The sequence below is a fragment of the Plutella xylostella genome, chromosome 21 (genome assembly GCF_932276165.1).
Source record: "Plutella xylostella chromosome 21, ilPluXylo3.1, whole genome shotgun sequence".
Lineage (NCBI taxonomy): Eukaryota > Metazoa > Arthropoda > Insecta > Lepidoptera > Plutellidae > Plutella > Plutella xylostella.
In genome coordinates, this window is record NC_064001.1 from 2,631,317 (window position 1) to 2,658,176 (window position 26,860).

The 26,860-nt window shown below is 37.8% G+C and overlaps 3 protein-coding genes across 6 annotated transcripts in view; 2 read left to right on the forward strand and 1 right to left on the reverse strand.

Annotated features, from left to right (window-relative positions):
* The first annotated feature begins 117 nt into the window (after window positions 1-117).
* LOC119693215 (uncharacterized protein CG13380) lies at window positions 118-1,855 on the forward strand. Its single transcript, XM_038116024.2, has 2 exons — window positions 118-504; window positions 989-1,855. Exons 1-2 carry the CDS (start codon window positions 298-300, stop codon window positions 1,058-1,060), a joined length of 279 nt encoding a protein of 92 aa, XP_037971952.1. The 5' UTR covers window positions 118-297; the 3' UTR covers window positions 1,061-1,855.
* An 87-nt stretch (window positions 1,856-1,942) lies between these two features.
* LOC119693214 (probable 39S ribosomal protein L23, mitochondrial) lies at window positions 1,943-2,920 on the reverse strand. The gene is made up of 3 exons (XM_038116022.2): window positions 2,755-2,920; window positions 2,368-2,647; window positions 1,943-2,170 (listed from the first exon to the last, which is right to left on the reverse strand). Exons 1-3 carry the CDS (start codon window positions 2,766-2,768, stop codon window positions 2,009-2,011), a joined length of 456 nt encoding a protein of 151 aa, XP_037971950.1. The 5' UTR covers window positions 2,769-2,920; the 3' UTR covers window positions 1,943-2,008.
* A 331-nt stretch (window positions 2,921-3,251) lies between these two features.
* The window catches only part of LOC105387564 (tyrosine-protein phosphatase non-receptor type 9), a 70,061-nt gene continuing 46,452 nt past the window's right edge, over window positions 3,252-26,860 (forward strand). Inside the window, exons 1-4 of one of the 4 annotated variants that reach the window (XM_048628715.1) lie at window positions 3,252-3,358; window positions 11,593-11,814; window positions 13,552-13,641; window positions 15,510-15,650. In XM_048628715.1, the coding sequence (XP_048484672.1) occupies window positions 3,326-3,358; window positions 11,593-11,814; window positions 13,552-13,641; window positions 15,510-15,650 (486 nt within the window). In that variant the 5' untranslated portion in view covers window positions 3,252-3,325. Of the gene's footprint in view, window positions 3,359-9,813; window positions 10,050-11,592; window positions 11,815-13,551; window positions 13,642-15,509; window positions 15,651-26,860 lie in introns of those variants that run through there. The other 3 variants (XM_048628717.1, XM_048628716.1, XM_048628714.1) reach the window with 3 other exon arrangements.

Consider the following 26,860-nt stretch of genomic DNA (forward strand, 5'->3'; position numbering starts at 1 on the left):
TTATTGGTTTCATTCCAACTGATTATTCGAGAACATTTGAAACCTACGAATACATTTTGGAAACCTCTGATATATTATTGTTTCATTCACTCATTTCACCGCATTTCATTCATTCAATGTAACGAATTAAAAATAAAAACGTCATCATAAATTCGCGCGCCTTGTTCAATTTTTTTTCTTTTCTTCTTACCCCCGGTATTTTGTAAATCTAAAGTGCCAGCCTACTGAGTTTCAAAGACTTTCGAGAGGAAATCATACTCGCATTACTTTAGCCACCAGCATCATTGTCTGTTCGAGATGGAATCCATCACTCCGGTAGTGGCTGCAGCAGCCGGCAAAGTCTACATCAAGGCTTCCACGCGCGTGGGGCGAGGGGTTCCTGAGATCAACAGTGAATACGAGAAGAAGTGCTCCTGCCGCCGAGACAAGACCATCGTGTTCTGCCGCGCTTGCGGATACTATTGCAACGGCCGCATTCGCATCCCATGCTCGGTGCACCCACGCGTAAGTTGCACAGCATTTTTGACCACCCTGACGGTGACTTGCCCTTTTAGTTGATAGATTCAGTTGTTCTTATGTTGTTTTGTCACCAGAGTCACCACTGTATTGTGTATACGATAAGTTGGTAGTAATAAAAGCTTCCAAAATAAAGCGAGAGTTCAAAGTCCCGAAGGTGTCGTCTTACATTACAATCTAAACTGTGATAGGTGTGACCTTTAAATGTATGTGCTGACTAACGACGCTCTAAAGGTTGGATTCAAGAGGCTTATATTTAGATACCCAGGTAGGTAGTAAGTTAGCTTTCTTTTGCTATTTTATTTTATTGGACTGGTTTAAGAGGGTGTTTTTATCAACTAGGTATTATTCCAAGCAACACACCAATAATTCCAAGCAACAATATAAATAAATTTACAAGAAATTGTATCTGAATCCAGAGTTTTAACTGGTTAATAACGATGGATATTCACAATAGTTTCTGTAATTGCAGGTTACATTTCTGCTGGACATCTCGGAGTGCCCGCGGTGCCACTCCGCTGTGTTCCTGGATGAACATCACTAACTCAATGTCACTTTTGTTATGATTGATATCTTTGTGCCAATTATTAGATTTATAGAGATTACTAGGTGGTAGGGAAGTTTATTGTTGATTTGTGTTTTGCCTTTATATTTTATCAAGACTAGAAGTCATTTTTATTTTGTTTCTATTGGATAGCTTCATGTTAATTATAATAAGATTAAGAAGAAAATAAGCACCTCAGCAAATGTTGCATTTATAAGACAAGTGTGATGAGGAAAATTTGTGTTAGGTTTTATATGCTTTTCTTCTTTTTATATGCAGTGACTACAAGTCACTGTTTGTTACTAAATTCCTGTTTCAAAGCTTCACATTAGTTATTATAACAAATTACTTAATGGTTATCTTCTATTTTAGTTGATTATAGATATTTCTTTGTTATTTTAACTCTGACCCATCAATATAATGGTTGTGTCAAGTTGGGACTTTAATTTCACATTACTGGTGATGCCTTTCATTGCAAGACTGAGCTAGTTGACTAAAAGTATACTGTTGTCCTTTATAATAATAAGATATTTGTTACAGAAAGTGAATTGTTGACTAACACATAAAGATGTTATGATAGTACCTATTTAAGTTTGATTTTGAGAGGTGTTGTAAAAGTCTCATTACTGCTATAAAAGCTAAAAAATAAACACTCAAGTTTTCTGATGAAAACCTATAGTGGTTTAATAAATTCAAACTTTTATATCAGTAATTGAGAGTATATTTTTTATCATGTCTGTGTCATGACAAGTTGTGTAATGTAAGAGAAAAAGTAAATTCAAATTATTTAATATAGTAGTTGTTTAATTATTAAAAACCATCACTAAAATTACCATCATATTCTACCAGATACCCAGAGGTACCCATAAAGTAAAGACATGATTTAATGGAACATCTATTTATTTACACCTAAAATATTTTACACTCTCTACTTTATTCTAAAAGTAACTAAATTGAAAACCAACTGGGCACATCTGATCTATTCTTGTTGCGATCAATAAAGGTTTGAAAGCTCTTCTTGGCTTCATCCAAAGATTTCAAGTCCTCGTTTTCATCATCATTCTTATCACCACATAAGCCCTCGGGGAACTCAAATTTCATGGTTTTGGGCTGAAAGATTGAAACCATGTATTTGATATATATAAAGAGAAGTATTTAGTTATAGAAAAGGAAAGGAAAGTAAACAGCAACCATTCACCACTGCATCCCAAAAGATCTTTTGTGACTCCAAGTATTAATGTTTGTGAATGAGCTGTTTGCAGGATATATGGTAGCTGAAGTTAAGAAAATAAAAATAAGTAACTTACCAAAGTCACATAGGCATATTTGCGGTCATCATCTTTAATAACATAGCCTTTACCAGGCTCCTTGCGGAACTTTCCAAGTGCAATCCTTGTTCTTACATGCACAGCAGGAACATTGTATATCTTTTCTAGATAGTTTTTGATATCCATTTTAGTCATTTCCATTGAGCAATGGAACTGTACTATATTTGGTGGTTGCTTCTGCTCAGGACGTATCAATTTCATCCAAAAGTTTGGTAAAAACACTCTTAGCTGGGGGTTGCCCCGTTGGTAAATAGGGTACCTAAAATCACAGTAGGTTAATAATAATAACAGCGAGACAAATAATTAAGAATTAAAGTGTTTTAGGTCTTATTTATGCATGTTTGGGAGGTTATTTGACCAACTTACCAACGTGTGGACATGATATGACCGTTGCAATATGAACTTCTAATGTAACATTCAATTCCTAATTAGCGTATTGTTTACCTAATAGTTAGAAATTATCAAATTAAAGAAATATTACAATGTGATCACGATTACGAATGTTTGACAACTTTGACAGTATGAATGAAAGCTATCAAATGAAACATACTGACACTGACAGTTGGATTCACAGAATAAGAGGAGTAGAGGTCTCGCTATCATCCACTCAAAAGTACAAGATGATAAAACGCTGCAGCGGTGAAACATAGATTTAGCTGCAGTTCTAAATCTATGTTTTTAGTTGCGCTACATATATGTAAAAGAACATTTCAGGGTGAAGAGCACTCAACTGCTGCGCGGCTGTTATTATTCTGAGGTAGGTATATAAAAAAGTGCGTTCCAAATTTACTTTGGGTTTAACCTAAGTAAGCCACGTTCTTATTTGCAACTCATAGGTCTTAATTTTGATTACTATGTCTGACCATTCGGTTACCGGTTCAGTAAATTACCGGGTTACCTTGATTTTGAAACACAGCTTATTGTCATGTCATAAAAGATGGCGGTGGCACTGTCACCCGATCAAGAGCTCGTGAGTAATTTTATTTATTACTAGAACTAGGCCATTTTAGCTGTAATTAGAATTATAGATTAAAGTGCAGGTACCAATTTTTGTTATGAGTGCATGTTTTATGGATAATAAGGCGCATTCTTTATGAAAATCCTGTTTACGAACTTGCGTCGTGGAGTTCACCATGTCATCAAGAATGTTTGTTTTGATTTTGTTTATAGTTATTGTATTTTTACGCGCATAATTTGTGAAAGATATTCATGACACATCTCATTCAACTGAAAATAAGTATTAAACCGTTATTCAGAATAAAGCTTTTCAGTTCTTTAGTTACTTTGTGTGTCCGGTCCGAAGGTAGGTACTTGATGAATAAACCTAGAACATTGGTGACTAGTTTTTAAAATATCCCACAAATAAACCAGCCAGTTTATCGATATTTTTATAAAATTTTACAAAGTTCAATACAAAACACTATTTAAGACTTTAATTAAAGAATACAAAATGATCACTTACTATTTTTTTTAAAGTTGATGGACTGATTTATTGTAAGTACATAATATAGTTGTGTGTGATGAGTGTGAGTAGTAGCTGTGGTTGCGACTGTAAAATTACACCATAATCAAGTCATACAAACAACACAAAATAAATAAATGTTTTTTTTGTATTTACGAATGTAGGTTAGGAATAAATTACAAGGTTACATACCTATAACATTTGATAAAAAATAAAAACCCATTTTTAAATGGTAAAGTATAATTTACTGAAATTCAGAATATTTTCTTTGTTCATTACCTAAATGTAACATAGATTCATTGTTTTGTCTGTGTCCAATAATCCCTTTATGATGTTAATTACATACTATTCAAGAACCCGAGCTATTAAATTATGCTGTATTCTATCCAACTCAAACTTTTCCATGGCATATGTTTAGAGTGCCTATGACAGAGACTAGGTGCCTAGGTGTTCTACGGTTTATTGCCATGGGGAAAGGATAAGACAGTCACAATAGCATCATCAGTATCTGAATGCCCAGGGTGCACCAGATATACACAAAGTAATAGTTAATATGTCACTAGGGCAGGCTATTTTTGTGTACCCCATAACGATAAACATATATTATTGTTTCACAAATATACATATCTTTGATCTATTGAAGTCTTATGGCAGATTTTTCCATAGTCAGTTAAAAGTTATTTGAAGGATAATTCTGATGCTGTCGCCTCTGAATGTTTGTATTAGACAGTGACAGAAATAATTTCATTCATCAGTTAACATTTATCTGACCATTGAAAAATCAGCCCTACAAACACACCCACTTGCTCAAACTTTTTCTCAAGTAGAAAAATAAGGCCAAGTTGCTACACAAGAACTACCCAGCTACTTAAAAAAAACATACATATAAATTAAGAACCTTAAAAATCTGTTTTCGAAGGCGGTTAAAAAGTACTGCAATAATCTAATCTTAGAACAGGCCCTACACTAATGAAAAGTCGATAAGGCGTTATTCCACATACAGTTGGCACTTCCGAAATAGACTAGCTATCGCGATCGGGCAGTGACCGGCCGCGACATCCGCCTGTCCCGCCTTCTCGGCACTCGCCCGCCGAGAATCACACGAGAATTAGCGCCGGTACGTTAAAAACTTAGATTAAAAATATACGAACAAGATGGTTTATCACATGCAAAGACAAAGCAAATAACTGTACGCATTTTGTTTACTTTCTAACCGTTTTAAGGTAAACCTAATGACAACCATTGTGCCAAGGAATAAAGTCCCAAATCTTTTAATCGAACTAATTCAAAATAAGAGCTCAGTGGTAGATGTGGGGTGTTTTTGTCGACACGTTTCTTTTGCACGGACATTCCATCTAGTTGGTATTAAAATATCGTTGATTACAAATAAGACACTATGATGACACTCGTTGTCAAATTGGGAACGATTGGCTCCAAAAAGTACGCATGACGATCCAAATATGCGTCGCGCACGCAATCGGAGGTGTGTGCGAGCTTAATTTGCTTGTAGATTGGGTAGTCGATAATGATAATACATGATTAATAATTTATCGCTTCCTTCATCGCAATGTAGTAGGTATATTACATTTTTGTACGATTGAGATTTGAGACGTATCCGTTTTTTTTTACGGACGCTATAATTATATTGTTACCTACGACCTATAAGCTGTTTAATATTTATAATACTTGATCCCGCCCACGCGAAGCCATTACAAAGTGATACCTTTACCCACGTAGCGGGGTACCAGTCGAAAGTTAATTTGTCGTGGCATGACCTATTCATTAGCCGGTCAAATGAAAGAGGAAACGGGGGTACTCTGATTCAATCACGGGTTTATAATAAAGTGTGATTGACGGAGAGCGGCCTGACCCGCGGCTGACAGAGCCCTCCGCGCTTTCCGACCAATTTTGTAGTCACGGACGAACTCCATCAATCCGGAGAGAATTGCGGACGAAATTTCTCAATACTGCTACGTGAACGCAGTTCGAAACTAAGCATCGTTCGTCAAATTCAATTTAAACGAAAGCGGAAATGCATCTTCGGCCGGGTGCAACTACTTCCGGTCGCGGCTTCCGTTGCCAGAGCACTTCCTTCGCATTCCATTCGGTAAAATATAAAATATGATCAACCACACCATGAGCTCGGAATAAAGATGAATCATCTACCCAGCTATTCTAGGCTTCTAGGAAAACGGTCACGCCCTGCCGGTTACGGTTAAAGTGAAATCGTCACGCGATAAAAGGGTTTCAAGTGTCGCATTTTGGCGAGGATTGGGTGAAGTTTCGTTTACATGTAGCATGTGACAATGTGTTAAGCCGGGCGTATATGTCCCATTATGTGGACCCGTAAACCGTACCGGTGACACCAAATGAGTATATCTACTCGCACTTTTTGCTTCCATAATAAGAGCGAGAATAGAGGACAATCTGTAAAGATAGTTCACGCCAGCTGCAACGCAAGAAGCGTTTACTCTTACTGCTCCTGTTTCTACAATAATGTGACTATGCGAACGTAATTGACACAATAGGAAGTGTGCGGTCACAGCAATTTCACACACTTTGTAAACACAATTTACTATCGTACTATTGCTGCTATTGTTCCTACGGAGATGTCTTCACTCCTAAAACTTCATCGAGGAGTAAATTTGGCTAAAGACTTAACTCTCAAAGTACAAAGCAGTTGGAAACGGCTTAATTCGTGAACTTGAATGTATGTAATCACGATCACGGAGTTATAGATATAATACTTTTACACAGAGTAATTTCCAAAAGGCTTTCAGTACTAAATTAATTCTTGGAACGGTGTTTTCTGGGAACGGGCGGGGTCTCGCAGCCTCGTGGTAGTTCCCAGTACGCGAGGTCGCTCGAACCTACCGTGTCACGTTTATATGAAAGCTGGATTACCTCGTGGATGTTTGGAACTATGTAATGTTGTGTGTTTTTAGGTCGGATACGATAGGTTCTTTAGATTTTGATATCACCCACGCTTCGACTAATCAAAGAACCCACGCATGTAAGCGCTACTGGTGTTTATAATAATGGGAGTTCGATTTCCAAAATGCAATTTATTTCACTGGTCAAAGTTGCGAGAGAACATAGGGCTAAAACATATAAGTTAAAATTTACTTTCTCTGTCTCTGATGGTATACAAGTAGAAAATACTAGACAAGTATATAATTTGATGTTGTAATACATGGTAACATGGACATAAGTTGTCCATGTTACCATGTAGGCGGTTGTAATGCGTTGTAATACGCAATGAGTTCCTTCCTACATATATTATTCGTCACACATTGTGATGGAGTAATTGTGAATGTCCATACATAATTATATAAGTTCGAATTAAATATTTTTATATAATTGTAGAAATATAAAAAGTTTGTAATAATTATGTTAAAATTTGGTTTCATAAAGAAGATTATATTATTATGATTGGCTTCGAACCAATTTCAGGAATAGGAAACTAGGCGTAGGTCATATACTCAAGTGCTGCTAAATCCGAACCCCATGGCATTTTCCTTCCTACGAGATTTGTCTAGCGTTTAGTTATACAAATTGTTAATGCTTGGTGTATTTCTTAATGTATAATTAAATTAGACATTCTCTAGTGGGGAAAATTTAATACTTATAGCATGTTTTGTTTATGTAAAAGTACTTAAATACTTAAATAGTTTTACATCAGCATCTGAGATGTTATCGGAACACATCTACATACTACTAACATGCATAGCTAGTGATTGTTGAAGCAAAAACATAAATTCCATCTTAGCTTTCATTCATGACGCGTTGTTCTTGTTAATATTTCAATTATTAGTTTCCTCATCATGGTTTTGTTTGTTTCCTATTATAATTCCACTGTTGTTAGCTTTTGCTTCATTATCGTATAAAGTATTTTAACAGATATGTTGTGTAGGTATAGTATAATTAATTCCGGTACTCGTCTTATATTGTTCTACCTAATGAACAAACCTATATTCTTTTATCTACAAAATCTACATTACCTGCTTAATATTGCGTTACAGTCTTCAGGTGGTTAAAAGGTACTGATTTATTTCGTTATAAATAATCTCTTTTCTAACATGGGAAAAGATCAAACTTTATTTTTTTTTTTAAATGAAATACACATCATTTCGATATAAATTAATAGACAAACGTACTCGGGTGGGAATTCAAGGAATTTCAGGGGAAGGGATGCTTATAATAATAAGTGTTGAGAACTCACACATAATAATATATGTACCTATGTAAAATATACTGAGGCTGATATTGATAACTATAATAACGAAACAACTATATATACTTAACTAAAATGACTAGACACTAAAGCGTAAACTAAACGCCCCGATTCCAACAACCAATGCATCGTTTTTACAAAACGCGGATGATCAATTATTCCAAGTGTTTTTACCACTTGTCTCTTTTGTTCTGAAAAGCGACAGTAAACAGAACAATGGGCTTTAAATTTTCACCTGTACAATGTACCTACACGGCTTCTGTTTTGATTCGAACTCTTTGATCCCAAACATGAAGGCTTTTATTTTAAATAAGTCTGTTTCTAAGGCTTTTATTTTAAATAAGTCGTATTCTCCGATTGTTTTATGGTATTCGTTCTATTAATTAGGATTACAACTACTTAAAATGTTGTTTCATTTCATTTGGAGAAATTGCCTGGTTTGTAACGTTTTATAGATACGACCTTCTTTTTTTGTACGTGAACTAATTACGTTTTGTCCTAGTAATCCCATTATTGTAGCTATTTCGGGAAATATTTGATGTATTCAATTCATAATCTTGGTAAATAGCTATTCCTTATGATTGATAGAAATTAGATTATTGAAAATGTATATAGCTGCCAGTGATGTAAAGTGAATACAATGCAAACTATGCGATAATTTTCCACATAAGGCCATCGCGATCCGTATAACAATGAAGACGGAATTTATGTAATGAATGGCATACCTAGTTATTGAATGTCTAGTTTTTAGTGTATACGTATATCAGTTCGTTGACTTACAAGCTATTACATATTTTTAAAAAATTATGTAAATATATTAACAATACATGGCTATTTTTCTTTTATAGGTATAGTGTAGGTACATTTACTTTTTATTTATTACGTATTTAATTGCACCTCCGATTCTTGTGTGTTTGCTTTTACAACCGCATGAAGGCATTGCCAGTTGCGTTGAGTGCTCGTCTTCGGGTGATCGTGTTCGCGATTGCTTAGAAGCGATCGATTCTACTTTTCTATCGAATCGTTACTATCACGTATTGTAGTCAAACTTGTGGGTACTTGATCCGTATTCCTTTTGCGAAGTATTCTAATGAAATTAAATCTAGTGCATCGTAATTAGTGTAATTGGATTCGTTATCGGCATTGTACAATTCATTTATGATTTTGAAGTATCTAACTTATTGCGGAACACGAATTCGGTGAAATATTAGTATGTACTAGCATACTTATTGCTATTGCAGCGATTTATTTTGCCAGGAAGTTATTTTGTGGAGCTCTATTATTGTTCAAAAACACCATACATACAAAGGGCAACAAAAAGTAATGGCCCAATCCGACACTTATGTGCGCTAATTATCACTTACCGACTCACGGTATTTCATTGCTAGGAATAACATGGCTGAATTCGCGAGGTGGCAAGGCCATACATCGTAATTTGTGAGCTGTAGTATGTGGTTCATCACGTCTGCTATTGGTATTCTGTGTCGCGGCCGCTGACGTAACGTTTCATTAAGAGCAGCATAATGCGAGCCAGCGCACGCTGAGCACGGGGCGTTAGTTCCCCACAGGATATACATCCCGGAAGAATTAGCCGGGCCCGTATTTGCATGAGCATACATTATGTATGTGGCCTGCACAGACGGCGTCGCATAGTCCTCTGTGTTCGCGCTTGCTTCACTTCACGTAAACGTCTTTCGGGGTAAACAATAAGACAATAGCGTTTTCTAATCGTGTTAGCGCGGCGTCGTCGATAATTTGAACGTAACGTAATTTCGAACTCAGTCCGGTGGACCAGGCCTCCGCGGTTGGAGCTCTGCTATGTTTTATAAGAAAGTGTGACAAAGTGATATTGATTAATTGTTCAAAAGTGGTCTATAAGTGGTTGAAATGGAGGGAGTGAGAGATAAGGAGTTCTTCAGAAAGATGGAAACGGAGCTGTTGAGGCGGATCCTTAAATTTCTGCGGGTACGTTTCATCATTAGACTAGTACATGATGTCCTTTGTAAATACGCGAACGGTCATAATTTTTTATATCAGGCATTCTGTTTTTTAGTGCATTATTTGATTGAATAACGTTTGAACCCACGACCGAAATAAGGGGATTTATTCATTTGCATTGTTTAACTGTTTATATTTCTGCATGTGGTCATAGGTAGTGGGTATATCCAATGCTGGTTAAACCTTCGTAACTTTCATTTTAGTTACACACGATATAAATAATTACTTGTTAATACAATAGAAACTAGGTATTTGGGAATTCATCATCATCAGCCAATAATAGTCAAGTTGGAATTTAACCCACTGACGGACACTGACTGCATTTGACGTCCTCCACACTTTTAGAAAAAAATCACAACGTCGAATGCAGTCCCCGCTCTTTTTCTAATTATTTCAACAACTGTCAATGCAGTCCTGTTTTACCTAGAGCTTGTATGAAGACCATCTTGTTGTGCTTTATTTGGAAGGATTTCAAAGTTATATGTGCACCCAGAGTACCTTTTTTTCACACAGCAATAATTTTTCATACAGAAAAAAGTGTGAACTCACACGCACACAACGGTCATCGACGTCGTGATTTCTTTACTGCGCCTAGGCAGTGTGCCGGCATGTGCACCAGCAGATCATCACACAACTCCCATACAAAAATGTTGTGCGTTTTTATGAGTTTCACCGTTAATCTAGTGTCCATCAATGTGTTAATAATGATACTCGATTCGCAATCTGCCTTTCTAATTTGAATTTCGAATAATTATCGTATTCAATTGTTATAAAACGAGTGAGATTCATTCTTATGTTCAGCTTAGTTGAAACTGTATTTTTTTAAATATAATGCTATGAAATATTATCCTATGTAGTTGTACCAACATAAAGATCCTATGGAAGCATCTAATGCCTAAATGCATTTGTTCTTTATACATAATCTTCTTTCCGTGGCAACAATCCCGAACTTTTCCTCCCATTCTATTCCTAGAAACAATTAAGTTGAGCCACAGTTGAGCAAACAAGAATAGCCTTAAGAAAGCCATGGCAGGTGGGCACTTCGCGGAAAATGTCTGGCGGAGAAATTATAAAGAAAATGAAATTGCCAGGCTTCATTGGTTACTTTCCTCGAGATATCGACCAATGAGAAGATATTTCCCGCCGTGCGCGATTATGCTAACTGTCAGTCTTGCCGTGGAACGTGGAAATAAATAGCGCCCATGTTTACTTGAAAAAATGTCAATGTATGTGACATTTAAAATGCCTTTAAAATTTGGTATATCAGAGATGTCCGAGCATTGACAAAGAAGCGGCGTTCTATTATGCGTTTGTCGTTCGCCACCTGAGTATTGTGTCTACCCTTACCTGTGCCTACCCTTTGGATGATTTTTTGAGGATTACAATCCCTGCCTTGTCTGAGCCCTGTCCCCAGCAGTGGAGACGTGATGGATCGTGATGATGATGAATCATACCCTAATTTATTTCCCTTTTATCCCACCAACTAACCCTTCACCCCCCTCTTTTCCAGGCGACAAAGGCATTCCTAGACGCACTAAGCGAGTCGGGCGCGGCGTGCGTGTCCCGCGCGACAGCTGTCAAGTTTCTGCTCGCGCGCAAGTTCGATGTTGCGCGCGCGCATGCGCTGTGGCGGCAGCATGAGGCCACGCGGCGGCGGGAAGGACTCACCAAGTTCGAGCCCTTCGAGGACCCGCTTAAGAGCGAACTGGAGACGGGGAAATTTACTATATTGGTAAGTTTATATTAGTATAGTAGGATAGTAGTAGTATCGAAGACCTGGCTGTGTCAGGGTCGGTAATAACGGCCTGTCAGCTTACTGCTCTTAGGGTGCGCTGGACCTATAAAATAAGAGATGCACTTGATTAAGTCGGTTATGGTTGGAAAGGAGGTTGAGGCAAGGATACAAAGTCGAGTGGCGATCCTTGGAAAACGGTATATCCAGCAGTGAAGGATTCTTCACTGACTCCCCCAGCAATCCATATATTCTCCACACTTCTCAAGTGGTTCCAATACCGTATAGTTCATTATGTAAACATAATTAGAAGGTTGAAAAGTGGCGTGCTAATTTTTAGCCAGCAACTTCGTCTAGAGAATAAGCGAAGAAAACAGACGCTATGCTTGGAAATAAATGATACAACACGTGTGATGTAATCGTGATTATGAATGCTGGCGCACCAACCCAAAACAGAATCTGAATAAAATAAAACCATTCAGGCAGTGTCACAGTGCCGATTTGTTGAACAATCCCAATGAACAATAATACATGCGATTCGACACTTAAACAATTGAATGTGAAAACAATTGACTTCACTATCGGACCGGACGGGTGAAAGGCAAATGAAATAGAGCATTGCATTTTCAGCTATAATCTGTGGTTTTACAGGTTGAACGCCGAATATTGATCGTTACATAATGTTGTTTACATGTGTTACACTCAAAATTATGACTGCCTATTATGTACTCGGCCATTCCTCAGAGCCTGAAGATAAAAGTCTTCAACCAGTGCGTCCTGCCAGTGATGACGTATGGTGCAGAGACGTGGACACTGACGGTAGGACTGGTCCACCGATTTAAAGTCGCTCAGCGTGCTATGGAGAGAGCTATGCTTGGGGTTTCTCTGGTGGATCGTATCAGAAATGAGGTTATCCGTCAGAGGACTAAGGTTACCGACATAGCTGTCAAAATATGCAAGCTGAAGTGGCAGTGGGCTGGTCATATCTGCCGAAGAACCGATAACCGTTGGGGTAGACGAGTTCTCGAGTGGAGACCACGAACAGGCAAACGCAGCGTGGGACGCCCACCTGCCCGCTGGACTGACGACCTTAGGCGGGTGGCGGGTAGTGGTTGGATGAGGAAGGCCGAGGACCGAGTGTTGTGGCGCTCCTTGGGAGAGGCCTATGTCCAGCAGTGGATGATTATTGGCTGATGATGATGATGATGATTATGTACTGCATAATATGATTATGTTCTTAAGTACCTACATAGGTACATATAAATGATGTTATAAATAACGTTGAAATTGTACAATCAGGTGAAAGTACTTCAAGTACTTGGTATACAAGTATGTACATAGGTAGTACATATTATATGACCATCGATAATCGTCTACAATCCTCCAGTCCTGCCTTACACCAACCACCATCTGACGAAACCTGCCTCGAGTAACTTATTTATTTATTTATTTGATACTTTATTGCACAAATATGAAATATAAGTGTACAAAAGGTGGACTTAATGCTAAAAGCATTTTCTACCAGCCAACCTACAGGAGGTACAGAAAAACTAGTAGAAAGGTGCAACAAAAAAAAAGTAGTTACTAAATTGAAAATGTACTTTACATATATCTACTAATTCTTTTATTATGATGACAAAGACTAGCTCTAATGTTAATCAGCGATATGATACGGAGATCACCACCACCTTTATATATATACGTATAAAATAACGATGTATGTTTGTCTCATTGCAGCCGGCCCGCGACGCGACGGGCGCGGCCATCGCGGTGTTCACGGCCAACAAGCACTTCCCCGCACAGACCACGCACCAGATCACGTTACAGGTTCGTACCTACTTTATATTTAAACAAAAATAAATAAAATTAACTTCTTAAAGCCTTGCGCAGACGAAGTCTAACGTTACATAGGTAGTCTTGCTCGGACGAGCAAGATCACATACTGTCCCCGGGAATGTTTGTCCGTCGATATAATAGATTTCTTATAAATTGTATCGAATAACGCACACGAAAAACAAAAATACATAAGTACAGACGATTTAAGAACGTCCTCCTGTTTTCGAGGTCGGTTAAAAAGTGCCCCGTAATTTCTATTCATAAGAGATCTATATTGGTGGACAAACGTCCCCCGACTACGCTGTTCTAAGTAGGATAAGTGTTATTTTCCATTGGCCATACTTTAAATTTACTGCGCCAATTTTTTTTATAATTTTTTGTTAGTGTGAGTTTGAATATTTTTAACTCCATATTCTTCCAACTAACTGTTAGGTTACAAGAAACTAGTTTAACTAGCGAAGCTTTAACGTAATACACGAAAATAGAGTTTTTGACTTCGTATATTTCTTTCTAAAAACTCTCATAAGCTAAAAGCTTAAAATTTTGTGTTTTCTCAGAACTATAACTAAAGAGCTTAGTTACTTGACCTGACCTCTTGTTGACCTGGCAAGTCTGCGACACATTTATAATCTGTAGAAAGTCTTCGAAACTAATAGGCTAAGTACAAAAGTACCAGTCCAATCGGGTCACAAACTTAAGACCTCTTATTATGTAGCTAAGAAAAGCTATAATAGTTGGAAGCAATGTTATTATGATGGATATGATTCAGTGACCGACCATGATAGATGAAAGTCAAACATAAAGGTCCTCCCCCTACTTTCTTACAATAAGAAAACACAGACTGTGGAAAATATTCTTCTAAGAAAAATATATGTATAACCTGTATAATAAAGTGCAGGGCATCAGTTCGATTCAAAGAATCTGCGTCTGTTGTTCATTCTAAGAAAAACTATTACCGGCAAAAGAGTTTTCAGTATTTTTATTAATAATATTCTTTAATTTTCACACGTGCGTATTTTTTGAATTTTTATGTTATCGCGTAGTAAGAAAATAAGCGTTATCGACTCTATTTCATATCCATCCATACCAAACTTTTAAACTTTATCTAATTCAGAATATGCTTTAAAAATATAAGTAGGTAATGTTTCCATTTTCCAAATATTTCCTTCATAAGTAAAGAAAGATTCATAAAACTCTGTCCTTGGCCTAAGCCCGCTTCCGGCTACCCACGAAGCTTGACGGCAGGCTCGATCTTCGATGGCCTCCTAACTTATAACATACAACTTATGACTAAATAAAATACTGCCGACAACCATTGCGGAGCGGGGTAGCGGAGCGGTGTGTGAGGAAAAAATCATCCAATGAGCGGAGCGCAAACTGCATGAGCGGAGTTTTTATGCAATCTCATTGGTCAATTTATCCGCCCCGCTCCCTCGCTCCTCACTGGTGGTCGGGCAGCCTTAAAATCACCGCACATATAAGCGTAATGTAAAGGGATCGCCTCTTTTTTTTCTGTCAACCAGTATAGAATGCGAGCTCGCGAACGCATGGTTGACCGAAGAATAAGAAGCGATCCGAATTTAACCATTCCTACCCTAGAGTGTCTTGTGTAGTTGTTCGACAAGATTTGCTTACTAATCTCCCCCTCTCACCTACAGGGTGTAGTCTTATTTACTAAACCCTCCTATCAACCTATGCATTGACTGTAAGATTATCGTATATTTTATTGTCCTATATTTCACATACCGATTACTCGGTGAAACATGACTGTCACTTTACTATATTTAATAACTTATGTATACTTTGTTTCTCGTGAATAAATTAATTATATTCTTATTCTATTCTATTCTATTCTACAGGGTGTAGTGTACCAGCTGGACGCGGCGCTGCAGTCGGCGGACACGCAGCGCGCGGGGCTGGTGTTCGTGTACGACATGACCGACTCCAAGTACACCAACTTCGACTACGAGCTGTCGCAGAAGATACTCACCATGCTCAAGGTCAGTGCGGGCTGTTGGCTCAGCTACAGGGTGTTGCGCACAGTGTGGTCACAAGTCACCTACCTACTCCGAACCATACACATTTGATTTTATTTTCACTGCTCGATCGGTTAAGAAAAACACTTGGTCCTCTGTTGTCTCACCTACAGGGTGTTGCGTACGGTCATTGTGGTTATAAGGCGGTGATCCGTCTTACGCTAACGTGCCCACGAGTCAAAGGTCTAAACGGTATATGGAGCAATTCAGAGCCCTACCATGAACGGTATCCAAGCAGGTAGTATTAACATCGATGTTACCTACCTCACTATGCTATAGTGCTAACGGTAAGCAGAAGACACTCACCATTGTCTAGGTCAGTGTCGTTCTAGAGTACATGTCTGAAGTTGGAAGCCCAGTAATATAGACGCTACGCATACCCAAACGGAAATAATAGACCTATACTCTGTAAAATATAGCATGAATCTAAATGACAGCTGCAAATCAATGCATTTTATTGCTCATCAGTTTGTTTTCAAGGGAATACGACATAACGATTCTTCTACACCTTTTGAACAGGGTTGTAAGTGAGGAAAGTCAATTCAGCTACAACTGTTACACAAAATATATAAACCTTATAATCAAAATGTCATCAAACTAACTTTTAGTACATGGCAACAAAACCTTCAATTTCTCCTTCCTATAAATTGTTAATAGACCGAATATTACCTCCGTGATTCTTGAAAATCAAAAGTGGGTCAGATGCACGTGTACACTAAATAGTATGGTTCGCAAACTTCCTGAGAAACACAAATTGCTTACGGACAAATGATTACCACTGTAAGTAGTGTAGCAACTGCACGAAATATTACTTATATTGAATGCATATAATATGATATGCTCACGATCACGATTCGGCCCTCACGGTAGCGAAGAAATACGAAGACTAGAAGCACTGCTACGCTAACCGCGACTCTATCTCGTTGCGTTAAACTTACCGCTTGTCAGTTCTCGTTCGTTCGTGTTTTGTTAAGGTAGAGTAACCCTTCAGGATCATGCACATACAATGATGTTGTAATACAACTGCTACTTTAAGGGATCGCTTTACATTTTTTTTAGTCTCGACGGAAAACACGGAGTTGTTATGATAGGTTGCTAAGAGATATACGACGAGTCCGGTCTTCTATCGTCGGGTCTTCTATCGTCGGGTGATTGATTCCGTCAGCGTATCGTCGCGACTCGCAACAGAATCGTAACGTATCGTCGCGCTCTCGCAGCGAGTCCGGGCTGTCATGTGCCGGGCTGTCATGTGAATTGTTATGGATACGTTACGATTCCGGTTCGAGTTGACACGATACGTTAGATATTCCAAACACCCTGTATTACGCCTATATCGCTCGTCCCACTACAGGACGATATAAGCACAGACTCTTTGCGATTCTCTCGCCTATGGAGACTACCCGTAATATGAGCCTTCACATTATATTTAAAAAAAAACAGAAAAGTTTGTGTAAAATATCATAAGTAGGCACTAGCGTAAGTACATAAATTATTTAAATATAATTAGAAGTAGCGTAATCAATCACTAGCTAAATCGATGGAGTGTTTACTTTAGCTTTTTAAGCAAGCAAAAAATACAGTCGAATTAAAATTGATTGCCTTAGTTGGCAATGAGTCAATTAATCTTCATTGGTTTTTACTTAAAATACTATTTAATGGAATATAAAAGTAAGTTTTTTCATTAAATTTACGTTGATTCGAGTAATTTTCCTTGTAAACGTAAAGTACCTAGGTAATTAATGATATAAAAAGTAATTTTATCCCGTTGCCCCAGACTGTACATCAATGAGATTAGAATCTCCTTGCACTTTCAGCTTACTATACCATTACACTCTAGCCTTTTTGTATAGATAGATACACCCTTCAAAACCATTTTTTTTACATAATCCTACTAAAATATTTAATAATCACAATCTGAAATTTTGTTACTGAGGAAAAGAACTTAATGAAAGTGGCATTATTGAAATACTGCAGTTCAGATATACTACTTAGCTATTTAACTATGGCGCTGAACGAGCGTTTAAATAAAATTCCTTACGGCCAAAGAAATTAGGTCGATTTGATTTACTGAAAAGCGCGTAATGCAGTTAGCGGTGCAATCTCCCCCGCACGCTCTTTGCACTCTCAACGAGCAACCTTTACTGGGAAATCTAATAGAAATGCATTTAAATTTCCGCACCAGTTTGCAATCATAGGGAAAAAAATCTATCTCACTAAAGTATAAATGTTATAAATCAGATTAGGTACCATCCAAACTTAAATACATGCTAATAAACGTTTTAGTTGGCCGTAAGACGCCTTATAAATGTGTAAAATTTTAATTTAACCACCCACTAAGCAAGGTTTTATTGTTTTAAAAGTAACACAGTTAGTGTTTAAAATATGTTTTCGTTAGTCGAGAGAGGGTCATGCATTTGCTTTGTGTACAACTCTCATTCGAAATAAAGTAACTCTACATAGATGGAAAAGTGAACAGTTAGTTTATGAAACTAACTGTTCGGAAGATCCGTGGAAAGTTTACAAACCAATACTCGCAGTCGGCACAGGAACATCATTATTTCTCAACAGCGCACTACTAGCTTCCGAGTGAAGAATGATAGTTTGTGGCAAACAATGCAACTTTTCGAATAGTTCAGTCTCGATTCACGCGAAACGGCACCTGAAAAATATATCATTTCCCCTGATAATTTTTCTTCCTTTGAATATTATGTTAAATCGGAATGCTTAATGGATTTGAAATTGCATATTTTATTCAATATTACCACTCTGGAATGGTCATGGTAAAGCAAAATCGCTCTTCGGTTCATCTATCGTTTTATTCTCACCAATGAAATTGGATAGAGATTTTAGAAAGGTCTTTAAAAGATTCGTTTATTTCAGTCTTTTAATCGGATTCATTAGTCATTACTTTTGTTTAATTAACAACCAACCTTTACTTGAACACAATCAAGTGAAACAAGACAATCAATTCTAAATGTAACGTCGTAAAACAGCAATCGTAATTCCGCTGATTACATGTAAAACATAAGCACAGCTCAAGTCATTAGCAGTTTGTGCGCGCAAAGTTTGCAGTTTCTGTACCGCTCGGCCGCTGTCGGATTGCGCCCAACTTTGCATTTTCCAACTCTTCGTCTACCTACCCTACTATAAATTTTCCTCTGCTGAAAGATTTTCTTGACAACTTCGAAAAGCTCGTCCAAACGTCCCATTTCGTAGTGAGCGAAAGCAATTAATCGAATGCTTAGTTGACTTAATTGCTCGGCTATTTTTTGTCTGCTATTTTAGGACGGTCCTGAAATGTTCGAATCCAACGTTGATTATAATTTGTAATGTATGAAACATAATTTTGTTTGTTCAATGAACAGTAAGGCAGCGTTCCCACTACGCCGGACCGGCAGATCTGCCGAAAACCGGACACCGGACAGAGTGTTCACATTACATCGGATCCCGGAAGAAATTCAGACAGTCCTCAGTTGAATTTGGACCTGAGCGCACAATGGACGACGAAATTGTTGTGTTGTGGTGGTATCTTAATAGAAGGCAAAATTAAAGAAAACATTGGGTACACCCTATTTTACGGGAAAGATTTTCCATGCTTTTTATTTTACATCCAGGGGCGAGGGGAGCACGAGCGGGGCGAGCGGGGGACAGATACCGGCACAAACTCGTTCACATTACTCCGGGCCCGGTCGTTCTACCGGCAATTCGTAGTGACAAAACGTTCGGTAGAAATGCCGGGCTCGGCGAAAATGCCGGACCCGGGATAATGTGAATAGCTTCATATAAATTGTACAGCCACTAGCTCTTCCGGCAGAATTACCGGCGCGGCAGATCTGCCGGTCCGGCGTAGTGGGAACGCTGCCTAAAGTAATGAGTTAAATCTGACAGCATCTGCCGCTCCAGTAGACGTGTCAGGTCGCATAAAGTTCACGGCTCAGCAGTTTTCCCCGCGTCGGTTGTCGGGTGGTGAAAACTGAAAATGTATGTAGCCGTGTCGTAGCGCTCGTAGCGCCGGCCCGTAGCGGCGCGGCGTAGCGCGCGCACCCGCGGCAGTCCCGCGCGACGCCTCGCCGCGAACACACGTCTCACGCAACGACGCACATTATTTACGTACCATCTCATCCAAACAATCATCATTTAACCATCCCCGACGCTGAAGTGCCCTTCACGACGCGAAACGCTTTCAACAAACAATCATTGATGGAACTGCGTCGCTCCGCAGCATTGACGCGCGCGTAGCTAACAGGTGGAAATTACCTATCAGTGCTATTATTGGATGCTACAGGCCAGTGCAGTGCTAGTGTCTATTACGTGTGGGTAGTGCATGCTGGGCCCAGGTCCGCAGTGTCAGTGGCAGTGCTCGCTGGATCAATAGGGGCTGGCGACACCGGGATACTCCAGGTGAGGACATGCAGCGGTGCATCTGCAGTCATCTGCCCATCGCAAGCGCTGCGTCGAATAAAAGCTAAAATTAGGTCACTGAAACTCCGTATCAGCATCTTGGCGATCGCTCTCAGCGATACAGCGGCGAGCGCCGTCACGCAATCCTTGTTTACGTTTTAGTATTGGTCAATTAGCGCGGGAATTTCCTTAACTGTTTATAATTTATTAGTGGGCTGTTTTCCTTACTCAACGTTAAAAAAACATTCACATTCTTAGCTTAAATATGTAGGTCATTTACTCGTGGCTATTGTTTAATTGGTAATTACCTAGGCCGGGCCGAGAAGGTGTAGGTTCTTATTAGGAAAGGTAGTGCTACACGAGTCTCTAATTAATGAATGTTGATAGAACTTCCCAAGGTAATATTGCGATACCTCTCAATTACAGCGAGTGATTAAACTCGTTCTTCGAAATCTAAAGCTCACTGTTTCAAATAGGTATTCGTATTTTATTTTACGAGTATATTCCAAGCTATTCCTACCTAACATGGCAACATGAAATCCCTCGTTATAAGATTTAAAAGAATAAAGAGACGTCGGAATAAAAGAGAAACGTATCAAAGATAGACTAAATATTTGCTGTAATATTTTAGGGACTATCTTTATGGGATAATCTTATAACCGTGGCAGCTGAAAACGTTCTCGAATAATAACTAATACTTATAATTTTGTAACCATAATCTAAATGGTTGCTTCAGTTGCTTGATTGATAATAAATTTAATTGCTAGTAGAATTAATAAGAAGAAGACCTTATATCTCTGACGATAATTTCAGACACAAAACAATTCAATTTCAGTTTGTTTCGTAATTTAATTGGATTTTCATTTATATTATATTTCACGGTAACTAAATTTACGTTTGAATAATCTAAATATAAACGTTTTTTTTTATGTAAACGACATTTTACTAAGTACCTGATCATCTTAACACGAATCATAATGATAAGTATTGTCATACCTACACATTACTAGATACACAAAACTCACCCAAAAAAAACCCCCCATGGTTTCGATTTCTTATTTCTTTCTTCTTATTCTGGGGAACATGTATTCGAGAATTTATCCTACCCTAGGTAAAAGCATTATTGGGGTAGGTACCTACCTAAGGTAAATTCTCGGATAGTTTCCCAGAATCCACCCCAGCGTGAATTTTCTAGGGTAACAGACCAGAATAACCGCATCAACGTGCGAAATATAATGTAATGGTTTGTTAAAGATGAGTAGCTAAATACATTTCGGAACGATCAAACTGTGACTTTAAATAATTAATCTAAAAGGCATATAATGGGCTGATGAGCGAATAATTCAGGGTGACACCCTGATGAGGCCATAAATCAATCTCCCGTTGTCACCCGCCGGTGACACTGGAGCTGGCCTAATGTGCCTGTCATACCCGTCATACAATTTGTATTTTACCCCCGGGGTTCTATAAGTGTGGTGTAGCGAGTCTGTATTGTGTTTGTGGTAAATAAGTTTTGCCTGGATCGAGAGCGTTCTGATGTTTTCTCAAAGACAGTTTTTTTTAATAGCTACTCTAGAACATAAAACTATTGTAAATTTTACGCAGAACTAAATTTTAAACAGAGGAATAAAAAATAATAAAAAAAAACACGCACTCACGCCTTGTACTAATGTACTCCCTTGCGGGGTAGGCAGAGGTGCATTGCTGCACCCACTTTTCGCCAGAGTGTTATGGAGAGGAATACTCGTAGGTTTTGGTTGGTCTGCATTGAAGGGCTTGTATTATCGACACTCTATATAATATTGTGAGATGTCTAAGCTTATCTAAGCATAAACTTATACTTTTTCCTATTGTACCTTTTGTCCTTTTTTTTTTTTTTTAAATTCTGAAATAATTATGTTTATTTCATATGTGTATACTGATATAAGTACCTAGTTAAAGTAAATGCGCGCACGAACGCCGATCAATAATGTACTTATTTATTTCACAAAAAAGGTTACAGTAAACTTAAACTAACTTAACAGATATTGTTATAGCAACACTTCAAAGTATTCAGAAATCAATACATAGGTACCCATCGTACCAAGTAAACTGAAATAGGTTAGGATATTTTTTCCCAGAACAGATATTTCTCACAACTCTAGTAAATCTGTCTGGTGGTTATAATATTAATAATTTGTTCCTAAATATTTAATAAACCTTTACAATATTGGCTAACTTTCAGAAAAACTTGGACTGTCCAAAAAGTCCAAAGTCAACTGAAAAATGAAAAAAATACTAACATATTTTACATCTTAAAAGTTTTAGTAACTTTGCATAAGCCTTTAGCCAAAGTTTAACTTGGAATCGACTGTAAATGGCTTCTTATATGTAGGTACATAACTCATTCAAAGGAATACATCTAATGCCCAATCATCCTGTGTATTATGAAGCCTAGTATTTGTACTTTATATAAAGCTAAAAGCACATTAAACGAATCTTAAAGCCGAAGAGCACATTCTCAATACAAGCTAATAGGTTCTAAAGAATACACCGTAATCGCGTATGCCAGTTACGAAAGCTTTTATAGGCTTCCATTAAGAAAATATAGGTTCTTACTCGCCCAATATTATGTTCATTTTTACAAAGAATTCCGATATTTCTATAAATTATTACTGCGTAGTCCCATAAAAATAAGAATTACTTACAATTAAAATAGCAATAACATTACAAATACAGACGATTATACCGTTGACTCTTCCGAAATAAATATACTTAACTCAAAAACAGTTATATATTTTCCAATTACAAGATGACGTTAAAAAAATGTTGCTAAAAATAATTTATTTTTAAATAAAGGGCTCATTTTGTACCGCCATAACTACGAATGTAGAAAATTCATAGAACAATCAATAGTTGGTCTAAATCTCCCTGAATTAGGTACCTTACGTTTTACAATAGCAGCTTTAGCAGCTTAGTAAAAATATTTATTTAAAAATGTTTTCCGTAGTTGTATTAGCAAGCCAGTGACGATCAGACTAGGAAAATCAATCGGAAGAAGGAAAAATGTCTTCGAAGAAATACACCGAGCGAATTTTATCGCAATATTTTACCACCTTTTTCAGAATACAAATCGTATTGTGCGAGTAAATCTGTCCTTACACGGAATAACACTCTAAGAATAGGAATATACACAGCTAGGTATATAAACATTTTATATAGACACCTTTGGTAAATTATTATTCATTGCTACACGCTTGCCTAAACACAATAGCAGATTTGCAGTTAAAGCTATTGTGTGTAAACTAATTAGGAACGTAGTTTATTAATGTCCTTGTGGAGGATGTAAAACCCGTCCGCCATTTAATTACTATTTTAATACGAAGTTTGGGAAATTTTGATGTGATGAGCTTGCGTGCACAGCGTACAGCGAAATTATTAATTACCTAAGTTCTATATGGATAGCTATGTTCTCTGTCGGATAGTACAGCAGAACATTATTGTTATAACATGCCATGTCCTGGACACAATGATGGTACTGCCCGTACAATTTTACATTTCAAAACTTTGCTTGAATTTTATGAACTCTCTTTATATTATTTGTACAAAATAGTATTTTTATAGAATAGGACTGTAATAGTGTAAAGACGTCGATTAATACTTAAATAGTCCTTATAACTAAATATGTATAGTTTCTTGCTCTACCCATGCTTGTTTACTGTATTACTTCCTTATCGCTGTTTATGTCGGCGCTAATTTCATTATCCAACGTTTTGGATGTTATAGGTTTATAGGCCAAGTTCACAATGAGCTATAGAATCGTTGATAATTCGATCATTGTTACCAAAATTGTTTTATCGCTATAAGAGCGTTTCTAATCGAAAATTCTTGAATTAATCACCTGAGATTCAAGATATCTCGCAAGCATCGTTTCGCACCAAAGTTCGGCTATAAACAGTTGACAGTCCCCCAAAGGCTGTAATGTAGCCGCCCTCTAGTGCTCTTCAGCGTGCTTGATGCCACGCTTTGAGATGCAAATTTAATTTACTTGCACTTTTGCGAGCGGCCCGCTGATTGGGTGAGTATTCGATCGAGGTCCGGACGAGTTTAGTGAGGCCGCGGGTCGGGCGTGGGCGCGGCGAAGGGCAAGGTCAGGGCGGCCACTCGACCAGTCCTGACAGACCTCGCTTCGTCTCAGCCACATAACAATAGCACGCACCTCGGAGACAATATAGCTGCTAGTGGTGTTTGCATAAATTGACGCTATATGGATGCCTAAGAGACATAAAATAGCTCGGGTTACGAGCCATATTTGCTGAGTGCTGATCGACGATCGGTTTTCGAGCGTGTCACTGGTATTGGCAGTAGCGTAATGAATTTTGTATTTTTCTTTTTTTTACGTCTAAATTTTGAGCGCTCGATATTGTTTCCAAGAAAACGTCGGATTACCCCATTCTGTGTAAACATGCTACGTCATTGTTCATTAAAATTGTTGACATTGAAAGCCGTGGGTAGCTATTACGTTTATTGCGCGCTATTTTCATTTTCACAGACAGAATTTCCTCCGTAGTAGGCGAAATGCTTACATTTTTGTGTAGTTTTCTTTTTTGAACAACAATTTCATAAGAAGGTAGCGGGTAGCGTCTTATTAAAATGTCTCCTCTTATTAAAGTAGCGACAAAATTTTTTTGCCGTCGGAATTTTTCGCCGTAAAATATTAAGTGTCGGTTTGGCGCGGATGTCGATCTCTGTTCGATCTTCACCTTGAAGTCACGTGGTCGGTGACTCACTCGCTGTATCAAGTAAACAACCTCTATTGCGTATATCCCCACTACAATCTTCGCACGTTGTTTTTATATTTACACTTCGTCTTTGCCAAGGGCTCTGCAAACATCAAAATATATGATTGAAGCTACGTGGTTTTATGATGTAACTGATATCGTGTAACGTTTAATTATTCTGTGATGATGACCTTGAGAAGGCCATTTGTGTTAACAACTCGACATCAATGAGATTTGCGACGGTATCTTTGAAAGGCTTGAACGAATCTACACAGACTTCACAGACACATAATGTAGATGTTATCATATACATGTATTCTGTGGCCTTTACCTGTTTACCATTCGATGTGGAACGTTTTATTGTGCTTCCGGTATTGAGCGCGGAGCACGCCATGTGTTTCGTTTTAGCTGATAACATTTGCGAACGACGTGAGCTTTTTATACCATCGAAAAATTCCAAGGTTTTGAGAGGCTCAATTACAAAATCCTGATTGAATTCAGTTTATGTACTTTAACTGTACCTTATTTACGTTTGGAGAACTCAGGACAGTCAATAACTGACAACTAATCTGACTAGCCAGTGACTAGTCACCATGGTGACAAACCCTAGTCCAGCTCTAGTGTCTATCATCGTCACACTAAGAATAAAAAACCGGCCAAGTGCGAGTCGGGCTCGCGCACAAAGGGTTCCGTAGCAGCAAATATAATATTACAGTTAAATCAACCTATCTCAAAAACTATAAGAGATACTTTGATCAAACCAAAAATCGTTGAAAGAGTTAATTAGCATGCATCACCTCTATTTTTTTTAGAATTTTATACCCCGTAGTTATAAAAATAGAGGGGGGGGGACATACTTTTTACGACTTTGAGAGCTGATATCTCAAAAACCGTTCACTTAAAGAAAAATGTTTTTTAGAAAACTTTATATCATTTTAAAAGACCTTTCCATTGATACCCCACACGGGTATGTACATCGAAAAAAAAAATTTCATCCCTCACTTACATGTATGGGGGGCCCCACCCCCAATTCTTTTTTTTACTATTTAGTGTCATATTTTTGTAGCGGTTCATACAACACATATTCCCATCAAATTTCATCACTGTAGTACTTATAGTTTCCGAGTAAATCGGCTGTGACAGACGGACAGACGGACAGACGGACAGACGGACATGACGAAACTATAAGGGTTCCGTTTTTGCCATTTTGGCTACGGAACCATAAAAAACGGCATCTCTTCTAGCCAGCAGTAACAACTTTAGAAAATTATATTCAGACACCATCCATCTGTTTGTAAATTCCAGCATAGGTGGGTATTTAGACAAATAGTCAGGGTTTTGCGTGTGTTTACAAAGTGCGGGAAATGCGACGAATAGAATGGGACTGGAATGGCGTGATGGATAATGGCGTAACCACCTGAACGATGTACCTGTCGTAATTGAGGGAAACACACGTAATGATGATTTCCCTAATTAATTTTGCCCCAACAAGCTCTCAAATTACTAGTGGGAATTCCTTCGAGAGTGACAATGAACATGGCGACGATTTTTATGAGAAATATTTTTTATAACCGCGAAATCCAATTACTTCACAAAACTTGATGAAATGGGCCATTCCACCCGAGATGGAATTGACCCTTAAGGGGATTACGAAACCTAAAATGCTAAAGTCGGCTTGATATACTTGATTAGATTGGAAAAACGGTAGCTTCTATCACTTTGAGAAAAATATATATTGTAGCAGAGGGTATACTCAACATGTTATTTGCTTAGAAATTGGTGCAGGATTATAATAAGTATGTTAAAAAAAATTGCAAACAGACCATGTCTTTTGCCATTTTTCGACTTATTATGAAAAAACCCTCGAAATCAGAGGGCCCATTTTCATGGAATCTTATATGTATGTGTAGGTAATTAAATTCTTAACAAAGTTACCTTAAAGAGTTGGATTTAATGGACCAGAAGTCAACTTTTTTTGCAAAAAACTAATAAATTCCGGTTTAAAAATGATGA

What these genes read in the sequence shown, in the direction of transcription:
- LOC119693215 (XM_038116024.2), top strand. Translation starts at nt 298, where the DNA reads ATGGAATCCATCACTCCGGTAGTGGCTGCAGCAGCCGGCAAAGTCTAC. An exon ending in CATGCTCGGTGCACCCACGC is followed by an intron (nt 505 to 988) that starts GTAAGTTGCACA and finishes CTGTAATTGCAG; the next exon opens with GTTACATTTCTGCTGGACAT.
- LOC119693214 (XM_038116022.2), bottom strand. An exon ending in AATATGCCTATGTGACTTTG is followed by an intron (nt 2,171 to 2,367) that starts GTAAGTTACTTA and finishes TCAATCTTTCAG; the next exon opens with CCCAAAACCATGAAATTTGA.